The sequence below is a fragment of the Schistocerca americana genome, chromosome 4, assembly GCF_021461395.2.
Source record: "Schistocerca americana isolate TAMUIC-IGC-003095 chromosome 4, iqSchAmer2.1, whole genome shotgun sequence".
NCBI lineage: Eukaryota > Metazoa > Arthropoda > Insecta > Orthoptera > Acrididae > Schistocerca > Schistocerca americana.
Window position 1 is genome coordinate 449035144 of NC_060122.1, and position 20682 is coordinate 449055825.

Here is a 20682-nt window from a genome sequence, read left to right on the forward strand (position 1 = left end):
CATCCTTACATTTGTTGTCTAGCCATCCCTGCTTAGCCATTTTGCACTTCCTGTCGATCTCATTCCTTTTTGCATGCTTCATTTACTGCATTTTTATATTTTCTCCTTTCATCAATTAAATTCAATATTTCTCCTGTTACCCAAAGATTTCTACTAGCCCTCATCTGTTTACCTATTTGATACTCTGCTGCCTTCACTGTTTCATCTCTCAAAGCTACCTATCCTCTATCTACTGTATCTCTTTCCCTCATTCTTGTCAATTGTTCCCTAATGCTCTCCCTAAAAGGATCTACAACCTCTGGATCTTTCAGTTTATCCAGGTCCCATCTCCTTAATTTCCCACCTTTTTGCAGTTTCTTCAGTTTTAATCTACAGTTCGTAATCAATTGAGTCCACATCTGTCCCTGGAAATGTCTTACAATTTAAAACCTGGTTCCTTGCCATTATATAATCTATCTGAAACCTTCCAGTATCTCCAGGCCTCTTCCATCTATCACAACAATATACATTACTTGAGGCTGTGATGTCACTACCAGGATCTGTTATACTGGCACGTAAAGTTCTTAGCATTTCTATTATGCATGTTGGTATCTGGTTGCTATGGGTTTATTTATCAACTGTAATTTTTTACTTATAGGTCACTGTTGCTCTTTGAGTTTATGTATTGTCATTTGGAGATAGTGAATGGAGCTGTAGACACTAAAAAATGGAGGAACCTAAACACTTCTCACATATTATTCTGCTTGAGTTTCATTGAGGAGTGACAGCCATGTAGGCAGACAACATATGCACCAGGACCATTTTGACATCAGTGACATTCCGAGTTCAGGAAGAGCTTCGGGGCTTAATGAAGATTGTTTGACACATTACTCCTTAATGATCCAAATCAGTGTACTCAAGAACTGCCAAATGTGGTAAGACTGATCATTCCCCCATCATGTAACATTTGCTTGCGATGTGAACGGTTCAAATAATTGGGTGTATGGTTACCGCATGCTCCAAGGCAAAATCACAAAACTCAGTGGCTGGCCACATGTGCATCTCTGCTTGCTCATCACCAATTGGCTTGTGAACAACAACACCATTCCTACCCTGTATCATTACTGGTGACAAGATATGATTCCTTACACTAACTTTTGGAAAAGAAAGGAACAGCTGAGCCCAAACAAAGCAGCAAATCCCTGAACAAAGACCTGCATGCATCCATAAAATATAATATTACGCATCTGGAGGGGCAGCAATGGTGTGCTATACTACAACTGCTTCCCCAAGGTGTAACCATCACTGCTGGTATTTATTCTTATAGACAAATCAATCCAAACGATGAGCAAGGAAACTACTTGAAGTGATGCTAGTCCATGATAACACCTATCTGCATTCTGCCGAACTGACAAAAAACACTGTCGAGTAGTTGGGTTGTGAGGTCATTTCACACCAACCTTATTCACCTGACCTTGCACCCCAGATTTTCATCTTTTCAACACACTATCGAACAACCTTCAAGGAACTTCCTTTCTGGATGAAAATGTACCTTCAACACGGCTCGACAAGTTCTTCGTCTCAAAACCTCGTGATTTCTACAGTCACGGAATTAAAGTTACCCCAAAGATTGTAGACTGTTGCATTTATTCAACTTATGGAAAACAGCTATGACCTTGTGCACCAACCCAACATCATTAGGTCTGTATTGCTCTTTGCCATCAGATCTCTAACTTTCAGGGGACACCTCATCCAGAAATACTCCCACAACAACATTTTTCTTTCATGAAGCAAAGAGACTCATACTCTGTTCCACACAACCTTCAGTCAGTCTAGCATCATGTAATTCATCAGCCATCCCTTTTCTTGGTACCCAAAGTTAAGTCCTGCAAGCAGTTTTTCTTTCGGTATCTTTTTCCTGTGAAGAATCGCACAAGGGAGAACACCTATCCATCTGCTAATGCGCCCATCATTACTGTTACACTGGCTTTTTCACTGCCAAGCTTTTTATTGGGGCACTTTCACATTGACAGTAACCTATGACAACATATCAAAATAAATAGGTGTCTCATTGGCAGTGCCCAAATGGCTTAGCAAACAAGCAAACAGTTGTTCCATTTCCTTAGATTAGTTTTTCATCATACACCATAGGAAGTCACACACACACACACACACACACACACACACACACACACACACACACACACACACACACAGAGAGAGAGAGAGAGAGAGAGAGAGAGAGAGTAGTTTTATGACACAACGTAGGCCTCGCCCTCTTCATTCTCAAGCATCCGCCAGTACTTACTTCGAATTTCATGAGGTCTGGGCTTGGAAAATTCTTCTATATCTCCAGTGCCTTCTCAGATAACTGAAGTAAACAAGAAGCCTTCACTGTGTTTCTCTTGCATGTACTGAATTACCTGCTGCTCCATGTTGTGAAATGTTCCCTGCTTTGGTCCCCTGAAGTTGACATGTTAAAGTCACATTCTTTAATTATTCTTCAGCTGATGATACCTATGAACACTCGCTTTCAACAAAAAATTATCTTAGTGCTGCACAGCTGTTTGCAGCCCCTGCATTGTATTATCTGCGTGAACCAGTTATTACGGACTGTGGACTCTTAGATCCATGTTTCTCAACAGAATCACGATTGGAACTATCAAGTGCAACAATTTTTAGTTCTCACAGTACTGACAACCTAAGCCAGTCAAGTAACAATACCTTGTCCTCTTGGCTCCCTATAGATAACCAGCAGAAATCACACAGTTTCAGATTAACAATGTAGCTAACCTTGAAAAGCCTGAGTGCTCCAGAACAGTGGGAGCTTTAGTGCCATTGTTGAAGCTCATATTTCATTTGTTGTCCAGCATTTAAAGTGTTCTGTGTGAACACATTTTTGTTAGTATTACTTTGCCTCCTGGGTTGGAGTCTAAATCAGAGTCACATAAAGTCATAGCAGTGTGTTTCTAATGCTCATATGTTGACAACGAATCAGTTGAGAGTATCCAGTCGGATGTAAGAATGGGCCAATACTCCATCTCTTGCTTCCGAATATATCATGTACCTGCTGCTCTCTTATTGGCTGCATAGAACCAGCAGTTGACACATCCACATTACATTCCCATCATACCTCACGTTGAGCACTGACAACATAGCTGCAGGATACACCACTGGCTCATATCTAGACTTTTACCATCACCTGCAGAAATGTGTACTATTGCTGAGTATTTGTCTAATTTTTACGTCTATTCAGTTCTGGCTACAAAAGGATTCAAGCTAACTTCTGTTTAAACATCGCAGATGTTCATGAAGAGCTAAGGTGAAAGATACACATTATAGATTCCCAGTGTTGGAAACAATGAAATTTTCTGCCTACCCACCACTCCCCTTCCCATACTCATCCTACTTCTCAGCTAAGCTGTCATTATTTGCCCTACACCCATTCCAATTTTTTCAAAATGAATCTGCATGTGCCTACAACTGCCAAAGCTTCATCTGTAAATACAAGACAACCTCTATATAAATCCATTACATAATGTTAAAATCATCATTAACTCAGAAGCAATCATCATTTAATTTGTAAATGTAAGATGACGCTGTATTTCTCAAATGAATTTTGAGAAAAAACCTATCAATAATTGCATAAATAAGATATGTGATGATTGTATGAAAAGTGTAGTGCTGCATTTGTTTTGTGGTAGACAAGCACAGAATGAAAAGATGGCAGAAGATAAACCCTGTGTCAGCACATTGAAGACACTTTCGAACAGCAATGAGGTGGTCACTGAACTTAACACCCTCGTTCAACAGAATGATATGGTGCAAATCCTTACCATATTACACATTCATTATCAACTGACTGACCGACTGACTGGTGACAAACATCTATATACTAGCCAAATAAAGATGATTAAAATTTCTTCTGCGGAAAACATTCAATTTGGCAATTTCCAGTGTGATCACCACTGCATTAATGACAGGTACGAAAATCAGTTATGTGTATAGGATTTGGCAGAAGAGTTACAGAACTTAAACCAGAGCAGTGAAGAAAGACATACCACAAGTTAACTACAGTTGTGATGAGACTGCCCCTTAATGATAATTTAACTTTAGTACAAACAGCCCAACACAATACAGAAAATTTAAAACAAAATATGATGTTCCACATTACAGTTACAACTAATGTATGTAACTACTACTTCTGCATTCTCTACATCAACTAGTAATAATTTAAAATGACACTTATATTGAAAACATATATTATAGATTCAATTATGAATCAAACCTGTCACTGTCGGTAAGACTGCTATCCTCACTGGCACTCTGATCACTGTGTCCTGTGGAACCAATTCCTTCATCCTCTGGGTCCAATGGTGGCTGTGGGGAATTGTCCCGTGCAGCTGGCAACGGTACAATAGGAGGCTGTGCCTGCACCAACGGTGGTCGGATAGCTGCTTCTGCCGTTCCTGCTAGCAGAGCTGCGGACTGTATTCCTCCAGGTGGTAAACTTGGCACCACTGTTAATCCTGATACACAGTCATCACTTCCTTTATTTTCTTCATGTGTACTGTTGCTGTCATTGTGATTCATGTCTAAATTCAATGGTGGTATTGCCAATTTCCTTAAAACCTCTGAAAAAATGTTATAAAAATATGACTTAACTACGTATTGTACAGATTATGTAGAAGACGTGCAGGAAAGTTTAGAAATAAAATATCACTAATAGTAACTTCAAAGATAAAAAAGAGGCCACATGATGTGTTGAGAAAGTAAAAAGAAAGACACAGACAAAATTGGGATCAGTCTGAAGAGAATTTGAAACAAAGACATCTTCTAAACTAAGGTCAATAACTTAAAGGATTCCAGGATAACCAATTTGTATTTGCCAAGACTGCCTGAACGGGAGAGAGTGAGAAGAATGTCAAATAAGAACTAAGAGATTCTGGGAAGAAAGGGAGAGAGAATCTGTAAAATAATGGCTCTCTCTTGATCACAGCAGAACAAATCAATGCAATGCACTATTAAAATATTCTCTCTCACTGTTCAGAAGAATGGGAGTTGAGATTAAGCAAATAAAAATATTCAGACAGATATCACTCCACCTAATTCTGTATACTTATAATGATGCAAGAACTAAGTCAAGTCGTCTAAACGATATCGCTGAGTTCAAATACTGTCTGAAGGGGATGCTTGGGATATGTTGTGTTAATATTTCATACAAAATATATAACTATGATGACATACAACCACTAGCAATGCATGTTGATATTTAAGTGATGAAAATGTCTGCAGAGATATAAAACCGCTTTCATGCACAGTTTCAAAGGGCAAATTAAGTACCAAATTATTAACCATTATGTCCAACAGCCAGTCAGATTATCAATATGAAAGGTTTTTAAATATTACTGGTGATTAGTGGATGTGGCAAGCACACATCAACCTGAGTGTTCACAAACAATGCTGAAGCCTTATTATTTAAAGATGATTCATGCCAACACAAACAGCTTCAAAAGCCAAATTAAAATTTCCTCTAACCTATTTTTATTTTCAATGAGACTGGATTCCTGAACATTTAATCCTTTACAGCAGTAACAGTCAAGTCAATTACTTGAATTTTAAGTAATAAAGGGTAGATCTTAATGCGCTGATGCCGTTGGAAGGAAGGAACGAAGGAAGAAAGAAAGAAAGACTAGTGTTTAACATCTCATCAAAAGCGGTGTCACTAAAAATAGGGCACAGGCTCTGGCGATTCTAGGATAGAAAAGGAAATCAGCTGTGTCCTTACGAAGAGACTATCCCAGCATTCGCCCAGAGCAATTCAGGGAAATCCTGGAAAAGCTAAATCAGACAATGGAAAATCCAGGATGGAATGTAAGAATATTATGAAAACAGATACACACAACAAAAAGACTGTCAGAAGATAAGCTTTCAACCAACAAGGTCTTTGTCAAAAATAGATCGATCTCTCTCTCTCTCTCTCTCTCTCTCTCACACACACACACACACACACACACACACACGCACACACACACACACACACACACGCACACACACACACACACACACGCGCGCGCGCGCGCGCGCGCGCGCGCGACTGCAGTTTCTGGTAGCACACAGTGTGGCTTCAGCTGCCAGTGACTGCAATTTTGTGTGTGTGTGTGTGTGTGTGTGTGTGTGTGTGTGTGTGTGTGTGTGTGTTTTCATTTTTGCCAAAGACCTTGTTGCCTGAAAGTGGTGAGTAGCAACTTTCATTATTACATCCTGGTTAAAATTTAAATTAGGATGGTTGAATGCAGCTTCCACACTGTCATCTTCCCTAATGTCACTGGAGATGATACTGTAGTTGAAAGAAGGAAATCAGCTGTCAATGGATCACAGGGACTATCCATCATCTGTCTTCCATGATAAAAGGTAATCATCAAACATCTAACTTAGGATGGGATGACAGATCTGAACCCCACACTTGCCAAACACGCATCTAGTACCTCAACCACTGCATTCCACAGATAAATTATTTACTATTTTAGACTGCACAGAAGAACCCTCAAGTTTATAGTATGTCTGATTCTTTCCCCTGAGGTGTTTCACATACACTGTTGGTATATGACCACCTTACATCTAGAATGACTAATTATATCTTTCAAAACATACTAATCTCAATAACATTTTATTCACACAGCAGCAGCTGTTTACCAAAATGACTATGACTGTACAAGTTTACAAACAAGAACATTCATATCAATGTGTCTGCATGTTCAACCATTCTGTAAGCTTTGTTGATTTCTTTTTTAAGAGGAGTAATGGTTGTGTAGCATTAGTCTTCCACTTATTTTCATCTTTACATGTTGCTGTTCTCTTTTACGGTATACTTTTTCATTTATGCTCTGTTGATCTAACTATTCGCCTGAAGATGCTACTACCCACCACAATGCTCACCACACACTACACTACTTTATGCCTTTACACAGCCTGAATATAAGTACTATTTACATATTCCTCCCCTTATACAGTGGAACCTCGCATAGTGAGCACAATCCATTCCAGAATTTTACTCTTAGTGCCAAACACTCGTTAAATTGTTTCACTTATTCCATATAAATTAATGTAAATGCATTCTATGAAGTGAAAGTTTTATCTTATTCATGCCATTTTTTCAAAGAAAATTGTACAAACAGTATTATGTACTTCATTATCCACAATATGTAACTAATTCTTTTTTACTAGGAAGCTATCTATAATCATTTGTTTCTGGCAACACTTCAAAACTTGCGAAGGTGCAACACAGCGTCATCGTCAAATTTATAGCATGTGTAGCAACTGTTTTATTGGGATGATGATTTTCAATGTACGATGCAACCGATTCCCATGCTTTCAGCATTTCTCTTACTGTGTCAGAAGATTACTGCTTTGCTGTTACAGCCGCCTCCTCCTACTACTATTCTGAAGTCCTCTCCATAACTTCCTGCTGCGAAGCACACTGCAACTCCATAAGCTCTTTGGTGGTCATCTCTTGGGTGTGATCTTCCGTAACCTCATTGATTCATTGTTATCCAATTCTAGTCCAATATTCTTCGCTAAAGACACAATCTTGTTGACGACGGACTCCACAGCTTCTGACTCAAATGCTTCAGAGTCACATTTGACAACACACTCCAGGCAAACCACCTTCCAAGCAGGTCAGAGTTCTCTTGGTAACCCCTTCACATGCCCTTTTGATCATCTTGATGCAGGCAACAATGTTAAAGTGATATTTCCAAAACTCCCTGAGGATGAGATTAGCAGCTTCAGTCAACTCAAAGCAATGCTTGAAGAATGCTTTAGTCTAGAGCTTCTTAAAGTTAGAAATAATCTGTTGGTCCACAGGCTGTAGTAACGGAGTGGTGCTGGGAGACAGAAACTGGATCTTGATTAATTGGAATTCTTCAAGGAGGTGGTCTTGTAGGCCTGGAGAAGGGGCAGGACCATTGTCCATAACAAGCAAGACATGGAGTGGCAGATTCAACTCAAGCAAATATTTTTTCACCTAAGGATCGAACACTTCATTGATCCAATCACAAAAGATCTTATGTCACCCAAGCCTTGTTGTTGGACCTCCACATCGCATTTAACCTGCTCTTCTGGACTTTACACTTCTTGAAGAACCATGCAGTTTCTGAAAGGTAAACAAATTTTTAAATCGCTGCTTGCATTGGCACAGAATAGCAGTGTGAGACGGCCTTTCATTGGCTTGCAACACGGCAACGCATTCTCCTTTGCTGTTATAAAGGTATGCTTCAGCATCTTTTTCCAGAATAGACCCATCTCGTCACAATTAAAAGCCTGTTGCGGCAGACAACCCTCAGAATTTACGAGCATCTTGAAGTTGCTGATGAACTACTCTGCCACCCTTGTGTCGGAGCTCACTCCTTCTCCATGCCTCACAATGCTGTGTACGCTGGTTCTTCTCTTAAACTTCTTGAACCACCCATGGCTTCCTTTAAACACTTCTTTGGCCACTGATGATGCTGGCATTTTCTTAACGAGTTCAGAGAAAATCATTCTTGCCTTCTCACAAATGATGTTCTCGTTTAATAGCTTTTCATTTATCCATATAAGGAGCAACCTTTTGACATTATCCAGAATACAAAACCCTTGTTTATTCTTGTCACTCCATTTGTAGCATCTCTCTCCTCAATCTTGTCCTTGTTCTTGGGGATAGTGCAATTAGTTGATGTAGACTAAATATATGTGTGTGGTAAATCAGCAATGCTCACATCACATTCGCATTTTTCAATGATTTTACGTTTCATTTCTAAAATCATTTTACTTCTCTTATGGTCATCTTCTCATGGCTTTACCTGCGGGGACATTTCTACAAAGGTTATTAAAATCTGCACACAAAAAAACACTGTGTGAACACAAGTTTAGAAAAATGTGTGATCCAAAGCTGCACTAAGATGGCAGTTGAAAGAACGTTAAACCCAGACTGCAGTACGTCCTAAAGACACTGTTCATATACCACTGCCGCCAATGAAAGGTGTTCATACTACTGAACGTTTCCCCCACCGCACATGAACAGCCGATTACATCACTCGAAATCGTCGTCACTCATTACGCAGAACACTGCTTGTTAAGCACGTCATTTTTTTTCCTCGTTATGCAAATTGCATGTTATGGGAGTGCTTATTAATTAAGGTTCCACTGTATATTCTTTTCTTAATTTCAAAAAGTATTACACAATCTCTGAAGGAACAAACACCCAGGTATTGATGGAACACCAGCAAAACTCTTGTGAGTTCCAAGCCAAAGGGCAAGGCAAAAACTACACAAGCCCACAACTGAAATTTTTGAACTGGGAAAGCTCCACCTGAATATGAAAAAAATATATAATTACTCCACTTATTTATAAGGCAACAGCAGACATGTATGAAAATTATCTCTCAATAATTCATGCATCACATGCATCAAAAACACTCAAAGGAATACATTATCAGTGAATGGAAGGATAGTTGAAAGTAGATTGGGGGAGTTCCAGTCTGACTGTAGGAAGCACAAAAGCCCTTGAAAAGCAATTTTAGCACTGCAGTTAGTAACAGAAAGGAGATCTGCAAAAAACTAAAAAACATTACACTGGATTCATAGATTTGTGGAAGAGAATACTTTTTCTTCCATTCTTAGGCAATGTGGTAGCAAATACACACACGGAAGGGTAATCCATTCTCTTTAAGCTACACAGACTGGGATAATCTGCACTGATGGTATGGTGAGTTAAATAATAAATGTTGTTAAGGCAGCATTGCTCACTGTCATCACTGATATTTAATTCATACATGGAAAAGGCAGTGAGGGAAGCAAGTGACCATCTTGATTTCGGAGTTGATTGTCACGAACAAAAAGCCAGCGCAATTTGGTTTGCTGACTGTCAGTGGTCGCTGAAAGCGAAGAGGAATTCAGTTTGGAGCACGGTTAAACAGAACATACACCAACTGAAGACTATAACAACCACATAAAAAATTAAGATAGTTGTATGAACAGTAGGTGAAAACAATGATAAAATATTCCTGTTGAATATATCGTCCAGACCACAGTTCGAGCACCATTACACTGTTGTGAGTCAGCCAACCTTTTCTGGTGGTGGACATGACATTGACAAGGATCAGAAAAGCAGAGAATGTAGCTGGAGGGCACAAAGCATATGCTGTATACAAAATTGTCAGTAAAATTCTGTTTGGTGCTGGCAAGAACAATCTAGAACGAGGCCATGGCTATTTTATTGTACAGCATAACAATAATATAAAAAGGATATCCTTTTCATATTATTGTTATTCCATCTTGGACTTTCAATTCTAATGTAAAGTGTGTTATGTGACACTGTGTAGTCAGAAAACATTGTGTTTACTCATATTTGTTTGTTCAGTATACTTTGTGCCAACATAAATAGTTTTTTTTAAAAAGTTGCATGTCAGCTGACATACAAGTTACTTTCACTTTTCCCTTTGCACAAAGCCACACTTTTATGAACAGTATGAAATTAACAGTTGATCTAACATGTTAATTGTGAAATAGGCTAGAGAACAACTGAAAGCAGTGGTGAAGCTGGTTGTGTGTTCCAGGAGTTAACCAATGACTGAACAAATGTATTTACCGTCAACAGCAATGCTGTAAGGAAGGGAGAATACTTAATATCCTTGCTGCTTTTCTCTTATTTATCTTGATCACATCTATATTTATAAAACAAATCTCTAATTTCATTAATAAGGCATGCAATCTCCTCTTCACATTCTTACGCATGAGTAATGAGTTACCTACACAATCATTATTGGTTACTCCACACCAACTCCTATTATTTAATTCCCACAAGCAAAAACATTTCGGGAAGAAGAAGAAGCATGATCTAATCATCTAACAAGTTCTCACATTGACTACAACCTTTGCTGTATGCATTGCCTATTTACTTATAATGCCTTTGATCTGACAGTATATTTTCCTTGAGTACATAAACTTCCACAATCTGCTTTTTCAGGTGAAGAATGAGAAATTAAACTACTTGAATTAACAAAGAATGAGGTGGGAACCTAAATCATCCCATTCAAACATTAAGTAGTCACCATTATCTCCAGGAAAATCTATAATTTTTTTACTGAGTATTTTTTATTACTAAATGTTTCACAGTTGTTGTGGCCCAGTGTCATGGAAGTTTGCTGGACATTGCTACCATTAACTTCTTTTAGCAGCCTGAATCTGTAGCCATAGAGAATCTGCTGCAGCACAGGCAAATTGTAAATCTTTGCTATTTATGTTTTTGGCTCATTCAGTTTAAAATGTTGGCAGCCACAGACACTTTATTTTTAGGCTTTCTTCCTCCCCGTTAAAGAGTGGAATGGACTCAAGAAATATGCTTGCCTCTCTAAATATATAATTGTCATCTTCGGTCAAAATATGCATGTTATCATATGGATGATATGACGACTGCCAACACCACAGCTAACAATTCTTTGAATATTTCTGTCTGTAGTTTTTTTCTTGTGGCCCAAAATTGAGACAGAGAGACTGCTCACATTGCTTGTGAAGATAGCAATGGGTAGGTCCATGGGCACATTCAGCGATACCTCTGTGAACAATGATGCTGTATCAGATCTGACTATTGGTGATCTGAGTTTTAGCTGCTTCATTTCATCTGTGACCTGTATGATGCAACAAATACAACTGCATTCTATGGGACAAATTCATAAGTTAACATGCAAACACTTGCAACAATGTCTTCCTCACTACACCACTAGACTGTTGCATACAGCTATTGCTGCATCCACTGTGTCACATTAGTGTTGCCATCATTCTTATGTGCATCCACGAATGTTTGTTCTTGAGAGAGCCACTCCCAGAAGAGAGAGAGAATTTCACTCCAATTCCACCAAGAATTTGCTGAGTTTTATTTACATATGTACAATTAGGTAAGTACAATAGATTAACTGTTGTTATTGCTCTGGTTATTGTCACGAAGGGTCACTGCATGACGTGCATAACACCTGGACACAAGAGTTGTTTTATGCCAGACACATGAATAAATGTTTTAGCTCAACAACAAAAAATGAGGAAACCAGACTTTTGAGAAATGATTAGTTTCCGGTAGAGGTTTGGAATACCGTGCATTTAGCCAGTGCCACAAATTAACAACTTTCAGATGATAATTATAATACAGCAACTAAAATAAAAGGATTTTAATCCCCGACGTGTAGTTATTGGCACAAAATGAGTTTTGAAATATTAAGTTAATTTCATCCCAGCAGTCAACTTCACTCCTTTTGATGGTATAAATGAACTTTTTAGTTACGTGTTGAAGTCATTTCATTTGATAGACTGCTATTTCAATTAGTATGAGTGTAGGGTTGATACCATCATCAATCTATAGAACTACAGTGAAATAACTAAATTATATTCTCAGGAACCTTACTATACCAGTTAGTTTACAATAAGGACAAAGACAGATAGTAAACTAGCCTCCACAGACGATCTACTTACAAGGAATGGAAAATGCTCGGGCTATATAGTAAAGATAAAAGCAAAGTAAAGGAATCAATATACACAAAAATGCTCAAAACCACTGCCACAGCCAGAAAATGTCTTGTATAGACATATAACATAAAAGAGAAAAACTGACACCAAAAATCAGGTTGCCAGAGGCCAGCTACAGACAAACAAGACCCACCTGCAATAATGGGCCTGCTCTTGTGAATGAGTATACACCAGTATTAGTAATCATCTCGTTTATACACATTAATTAGTTTAACAAAAATGAAGAAATCTTTGAAACAAAACTTCTTTTGCACCATTAACCAAATATTAAACAAAAAGGCTAATAAGTTGTAGCAACTCATAATCTTCTACCTCAATTACAACATGACTCTCGCCTGAAGCTAGCAGTTATGGTAGTTCAGTAGCATCTACAGTACCATTATTGGCTACCCTGCTGACAGTAGTGTGTTAAGCAAAATAACTACACGAGTACAAAAGCAAAATAACCATGAAAAAAGGGAAAGATCATCATTTCTATGTCATAAACACTATATTAACAACTGGTCTAACGGGAGACTAAGTAGATGAAACTGAACTGTTGCAGTGACAGGAGAATCAAGTATGGTTTTTAATTTTGTAAAACGAAGAAACCTTTTACTGCATACATGACTGTTTTTGGAAAACTTAAAAGTTCCATCATCTGATGTAAAAATAAAAATCACTTAACCTTCAGACGTCATTCTCAGCCCCAATGCTTTAATGGAACATACGTTCTGTGTCAAATGAGTAAAAAGGGGGGGGAACATAAAGTCCATAGAAGAATGTTCCCCTGTGCTGACCGACCGGGATTACAAACATGAAAACCACGCAATTTTAGACATGTGGCCTAACAAAGGCAATGGCATACCACATCTAACAGGATCAAGTGTAGTAAAGCACTGTCGGGGTTCAAACAATTCCTTCAGTTTACAAAAACTACTTCTCTGCTGCAGAACAACATGAGGAAAATCAGAACAAAAAATCTGCAAGGACATTTCAACAAAAGCATTTGCCTACACAATTTTAACAACAATAAAGAAATGGACACACATTTTGAGAAAGATTATTCTTCCCCAGTACTGAACATGTTTTCAGATCAAAATCAACTACTGCAAAAAATCCTACCAGAAGTTCTACTAATATCCTCCTTTATTAAAACCCCCTTAACACATTCATTCTATTGTGCTGTGTCCTGTAACACCATAACAGCAAGTCACTACTTTCCTGTCAAGATAAGTAATTAATCATATGCTGCCACTTTTTTCAGATATGTTAAAATAAATGTAGTAACCAAAGCACAACTATTATTTGTGTTTCCAGGTAAACACAAAAGCTACTGGTGCTATATTTTGTTGAATTTCACACCAAGAAATCTTGCTGTGCTGCAAATCAATATAAAATTAAACTTAAAAAATCAGTGACTTGCAGAGGAATACCTCGGAAACATACAAGCGGACAACACTTCCAAGATTTAAGTGGAAATCAGAAAAGAAAAACATACCACTGACTATTTTTTATATAAATAAAATAAAATGCATATGGTGATGTGTATAACCACAATCTTGTGTTTAGTTGACTGTGTTTCCCTGACTGAACTGCCTACATACATTTTACATCCACTTACCTTTATCTATTTCTGGTACCACAACATTCAGTGTTATCACATATTCAAATGTGTCCAAAATTTCCTTAATTATCTCGAACAATCTTGAAGAAAAGTGAGGTTTTTCTGCATCATCCCCAGACGATACAGCAACAAAAATCTGTACAAAGAAATGACACTTTATGTATAGAGTCTCTAGATATGGATTTACACTTCCTTAAAAAAAAAAATATATATATATATATATATATATATATATATATATATATATATATATATATATATATCTCTCTGTGATGTTTTACCTTATTGGTATTATGAAGGCCTTCGGATTGTAACGTAGCATCATCACTGCACAAGTACTGTGGGTGGCTATTACTCTTCTCTTGCAAGATGTACATCTTTTGGGCATTTAGATTTAAGACCTTAGCAGCTGTGGCTTTGAATTCTCCTACAGTGTGGTAAAGATTGCCTCGCACTGTGAAGGGGCCTTCAACATCTTCAGTACTGTGGGCGTTCATATTTATGAGAAATACTTTGAATGTTACACCTGTAAATAATTCACATTTTGTATTAGATTTGTTATCAATGTAAAATCTAAACTACTTACTAGGCTGCAACTTTTTTTCAATTTCTTCAAGTACAGAAACCAGTGGTGCTTCACTTACAGTTTCATGTTCTCAGGAAATAGCTGTATTTTAAAGCTTTTTACCTCATAAATGGCAATCTGTGTTCACTAGATTATTATTTTGTCTTCACTAGCTTGTGAACTACTAATTAATTACTTCTCACTTTGTGATTTACTTAATCCTTCCCACGAAACAAACAAATTATGAACAGTGAGCACAAACTTTATAATCCAATAGGGGAAAAATATTATACTCAAAAGTGATTTGTAGTAAAAGTGATTTGTAGTAAAAGAATATTACTAGAACCTTTCGCTAGTCTCTACTTATTTTCAGGAGACAATACTGAAAGTACTGTCAACAGACACATGCAAACACCTGTTCTAGCTTCCAGAATAGTTAGTTTCTTCCTTAGTGACGGAAGAGGGAAAAGTCGGGAGACATCAAAAAGAAAGGGCAGCTCCTCCAAATTTTGAAACAAAAAATGTTTCTTATTAAAATATGTTCTCCAGAAGAAATTTCAAGTGACTGTGCCACATTTTATTATCAGTTATTAAAAAAGAAACATCTTGAACTAAAATTATCTCGTCAGACAAAGAAACAGCAGTGCTGTACAACTAGAATAGAAGTGACAAGGATCATCTACGTGTGGGTTTCATTCAAAAGAAATTTCGTTTGGTTAATCTGAATGTTGACTTCAAAGGCACAAAAAGTAAGTTTCAGAATGATGTATAAGTCAATCTTATGGAATGGTGATGTTAAAAGCATGTGTTTTTGATCTTTCTTTTCTCAAGCCAGACAAAACTTACTTAGTTTCAGTGGTATCATCTTGCATGATTAGCCTTTAGATATTGGTAATCATTACCAATATCTAAAAGATATTGCAAAAGAATTTGCAGCATAAAATTGCATTAAAAAAGTACCAAAAATCAGGTCAGAAAATAATATGTACTTTTCATTTACAATAAAGATTGCGCAATTTTGAAGCATGTGTGCAAACTAAAAGGACGATTCACTCGAAGGGGAAAAACACACAAAAATGCCTGTTGGATTCATTCCTAATTCTGAGTCAGTTTTGTCTAAAATTGACTACACAAGGTTGTGACTTGCAGGACTGTCACATTTTGTATGTCTGTGGTGCACCAAAAATATAAATTTGGAAATCTGCATCAATATTTTATTTTTAACAATAATCACACAAGTGAGAAAATTAATGCCGATATGCTGGAAACCTTGTATTTATTTGTGTACGCTCCGTCCCAACTTCGAAGAAACTTTATGGATAAAACGTAACTTTTACTTCTCTACAGGTATTTAATTATATTACAATAGATTTTAGTCAGCAATTCAGTGCTCACCCCACAAGCAAATATAAGTGGCAACAAAAGAATGCTGTATCACCCAGCAATATAATTCACGGTTGTATACCAGACAGTTTCAAGCACAGAAACTATGTGGAAAATTAACATTTCATAACTGCATTACAATAATTTCTATTTGTCGGCAGTTGAAATCTAGCATGAAGATTTTAGCTGACGTTAACTACAGGTGGCAAAAAAATGAGGGCAGATTTCAATACAAGTCTTACCATTCACTTGTGAGGTATCGATGTGTCAGAAGAGAGATGTGGCTGGCTCTGAGCACTATGGGACTTAACATCTTGGGTCATCAGTCCCCTAGAACTTAGAACTACTTAAATCTAACTAACCTAAGGACATCACACAACACCCAGCCATCACGAGGCAGAGAAAATCCCTGACCCCGCCGGGAATCGAACCTGGGAACCCGGGCATGGGAAGCGAGAACGCTACCGCACGACCACGAGATGCGGGCAAAGAGAGATGTGAACCAGAGCTCTGCAAGCTACAGAATATGGAGTCTGTTCCACAAAAAGAGAGATTCCGTAACAGATAACGTGCAAAAAGTCAAAACTGTGTGCCTGATTGGAAATCAAACCTGGTTCCTTGCTATTGTGGGCTGTAAACTACAAACACCACCATCTAAGCAATCATCACAGACTCAACGTTTCAAATTGTTTCAAGCTTCTCAGTTCTGGTTCCAAACACTGGAGAGAAGCACTATTAGACTTGCATCCCCATGCATGAGGGTATGGCAAGTAGTTTGTGAATGAACCCACAATAGGTTGAAGCTTTGGTCAGGCTGCTATGGATACTTGGATGATGTGACTCCAAGTACACTGCCTACAAAAGGCAGGGATCCAAGTTCAAATTCTGATCAGACACACAGGTGTACTTGTGAGAATCAACATATCATATTACAAAATTTATTCCAGATTGAAAATTCATTTGACGTCAGCTGTACTAGGTACAGATGAACGATCTATTAGTGACACATGAAAATTTGTGCCTCTCCGGGACTTGAACCCATATTTCCCACTTACTGCAAGTGGTCACCTTAACCACTTCAGCTTTCTGTGTATGCTCCCTGGACCGATCCAAACCTCCCACATTATGTGATCTCTGCAACAGGGAGAGACCAATGGTATTATTGTCGTTTTTAGTTCATCTATGAAAGCAATACTTACTTTAGCCTAGACAGACTAGAAATGACGATAACAACATTCGTCTCTCACCAGCTGCGACAGTCGCATATATGAACATTGATCCAATACTGTCAAATGTTTTTTATATCGGTCTTTGATCACAATATCAATTCTTCTGACGATGACCGGTTTCAGTCCGTAATGACCATCTTCAGATCTTTTTTACACCATGTCCTAAAGTGATAAGGCCATAATGGCATCGTCAAAATATATAAATATAGTCAGCACAGCATCGTCACATAGATCTAAAATAAGGTGTAGAATAGGCCACATTGTCCACACAGTTACTACTGCAACTATTACAATTATGAGTTGCAACAATGACTGAGTGGACTATGTGGCCTATTCTACATCTTATTTTAGATCTATGTGACGATGCTGTGCTGACTATATTTATGTGTTTTGACGATGCCATTACGGCCTTATCACTTTAGGACATGGTGTAAAAAAGATCTGAGGATGGTCATTATGGACTGAAACTGGTCATCGTCAAAAGAACTGATATTGTGATCAAAGACTGGAAAAAAAAAAACATTTGACATTGGTCTCTCCCTGTTACATGAATTACGTAATGTGAGAGCATTAAGAGATGTGGACAGTGCAGCATACGGAGGTTTGGATTGTGGTGTGGGAAACATGCACGGATAGCAGAAGTGGTTAAGGTGAACAAGTTTCATAATATTTACTACAGCTGTGGATCATCAGCAATTCTGTTTCTCCAAAAATGCAAAATAAAGACATGTAGCATATACTCTGAATATACCAACAGAATTAACTCTCAATTTAGTTTGTGTTTTCTTGAAATTTTTGGGGAGGTAGTCTCAAATGTGTCCTATGTATGGTCTGATGATCTAATATTCCGTAAGTAAACATCTGACAGTGAATCTATGTTACTGGCAACTTAAACAATACTTCACAAAATTGAACTTACTACGAGCCATTCAGTCATTTACTGAAACAATATAATACATGCTTAATTGACCAATACAAATACCTGTAGAAACATATATCTTATGTTACCTGAATGCTATAGCTAAATAAAAATTTCTGGAGAAAAACAGACTAGACTGAGGGCAAAGTATCACTTTTTTTTTCTCTGTTTCAGATGGAACCAGAGCAGGCAGGATACTCTTTAGAATGAAAATTGACTCTAAATACAATATATCTCCAATCTGTGTATCAGCTAGAATGGATATCAATCTTTCATATTCAACTGTATCACACCATATTAAATTACAACTCATCTGCAAAGCGTTCACTAAATTCATATCATGAAGAAGACGGGGTGGTGGAAGCGGAGGGGGGGTGGGGGTGGGGGGGTGCTGACAATGACCCTCACCTCCAGGTTGATATATTTCAAATTCTTCATCCTCTTTCCTGTGCTGTAACAGGAGATCATACCGGCGACCACCCCGTAGATCCAGCACTTCACATAATGCTTTATCTTCCTGACCTTCAAAGCTACACTCTATGGTTTCTTGTGTTCTGTCATAGTTCACCAGGCGGCATCTTTCAAGTGGTACAAGCCCTTGAAGGGACAGAGCCTGTAAAGAATACCTCCATATAATCACAGAGTCAATAATTTTACGACAATTTATTTTACAGAATCTGAGGGGAAAAAAATCACTCTTACATGCACTGGAGAACAGTTAGGGAGCAGATAGGCACATAAACTAGGTGGTGTTGACCAATATTCAGCTATCGAACAGGATTATTTTTCATACAAGAGGGAGAGAAGTAGTCAGAGATAAGTTGCCTATCAAGCAGATACATACTGTGAAGGTAGAGAATCACTATGTAAACAAATATGGAAAAGGAAAATCACTACATGAACAAAACTATGCTTTTGGAAACATCTACCACCTTAGTAATAATCCAAGAAACTATTACTCCAGACAAGATTAAAATGTCTATAGCTACAATATACAGAGAAAACAAGATAAGTGTGAAATTATTCAATTATATTTAGAGAGAGAGAGAGAGAGAGAGAGAGAGAGAGAGAGAGAGAGAGAATGCAATACATTACAATTAACACAAACATTAAAATTCCCAATGTGATACCTTATGGGCAAGTTCCGTAGCTTGTCTCACAGTAGTTTTACTTGTGCAGTACACTTTATCCTCAAGCAACTTATGGTTTATTGGATGATATGCATAAAATTTTAATTTGTAGTCCTCCAATTCTCTTTCTCGCCTTTTTCGGTCAAATTCTTCTCGTTCCTGTATCTTCTCCAGCAGTTTCTACGGGAGAGAAAAATAATAAAACAATACATATAAATAATACAGGGAAACATTCCACATGGGAAAAATATATCTAAAAACAAAGATGATGTGACTTACCAAACGAATGCACTGGCACGTCGATAGACACACAAACAAACACAAACATACACACAAAATTCAAGCTTTCGCAACAAACTGTTGCCTCATCAGGAAAGAGGGAAGGAGAGGGAAAGACGAAAGGATATGGGTTTTAAGGGAGAGGGTAAGGAGTCATTCCAATCCCGGGGGCGGAAAGACTTACCTTAGGGGGAAAAAAGGACGGGTATACACTCGCGCACACACACACATATCCATCCACACATATACAGACACAAGCAGACATATTTAGGTCTTTAAATATGTCTGCTTGTGTCTGTATATGTGTGGATGTGTGTGTGTGTGTGTGTGTGTGTGTGTGTGTGTGTGTGTGTGTGTGTGTGTGTGTGTGTGTGCGCGCGCGCGTGCGAGTGTATACCCGTCCTTTTTTCCCCCTAAGGTAAGTCTTTCCGCTCCCAGGATTGGAATGACTCCTTACCCTCTCCCTTAAAACCCACATCCTTTCGTCTTTCCCTCTCCTTCCCTCTTTCCTGATGAGGCAACAGTTTGTTGCGAAAGCTTGAATTTTGTGTGTATGTTTGTGTGTCTATCGACGTGCCAGCGCTTTTGTTTAATATATACAAATATATTCAGGACAAGAATCAAATAAATTTTCACAGAAAGTACTTTTGAAGGCATCATCACTAAGTAAGATTATTATGTAGGAGCCATTGTAATTGCCCCTTTCCTTCCTCAAATCCTACCGACTTATTCTCATACTCTTTTTGCCACAATGAACAGTGTTTATGAAAACAGAAACACTCTTCCCACGACACCTTACTGCACTCTTTATCACATTCACACCAGTGTGTACAAATAGTGGCTCACTAGGCCCTTCCATCTGGTGGGAGGTACCACCAAAGGCTCACACTCTACTCTACAGTTATAGTGTATACCGGTAATATATTAATGTATGATGGATTACCTCTCAGCCAGGCACAACAAACAGCTGCAAATGCAACTTTGTGTGACCCTTCAATGAGAGAGCTTTCTGAACCAATGAGATACAACATATTTTG

The 20682-nt window shown here is 38.0% G+C and overlaps 1 protein-coding gene across 3 annotated transcripts in view; it reads right to left on the reverse strand.

Moving 5' to 3' along the window:
* Positions 1-20682, reverse strand: part of LOC124612357 (ubiquitin carboxyl-terminal hydrolase 47) — a 161277-nt gene that overhangs the window by 53437 nt on the left and 87158 nt on the right. For all 3 annotated transcript variants that reach the window (XM_047140510.1, XM_047140512.1, XM_047140511.1), the window contains 5 exons: positions 19367-19546; positions 18645-18849; positions 14422-14666; positions 14138-14276; positions 4268-4613 (listed from right to left, as the gene is read on the reverse strand). In XM_047140510.1, coding sequence (XP_046996466.1) covers positions 4268-4613; positions 14138-14276; positions 14422-14666; positions 18645-18849; positions 19367-19546 — 1115 coding nt within the window. The remainder of the gene's footprint in view (positions 1-4267; positions 4614-14137; positions 14277-14421; positions 14667-18644; positions 18850-19366; positions 19547-20682) is intronic.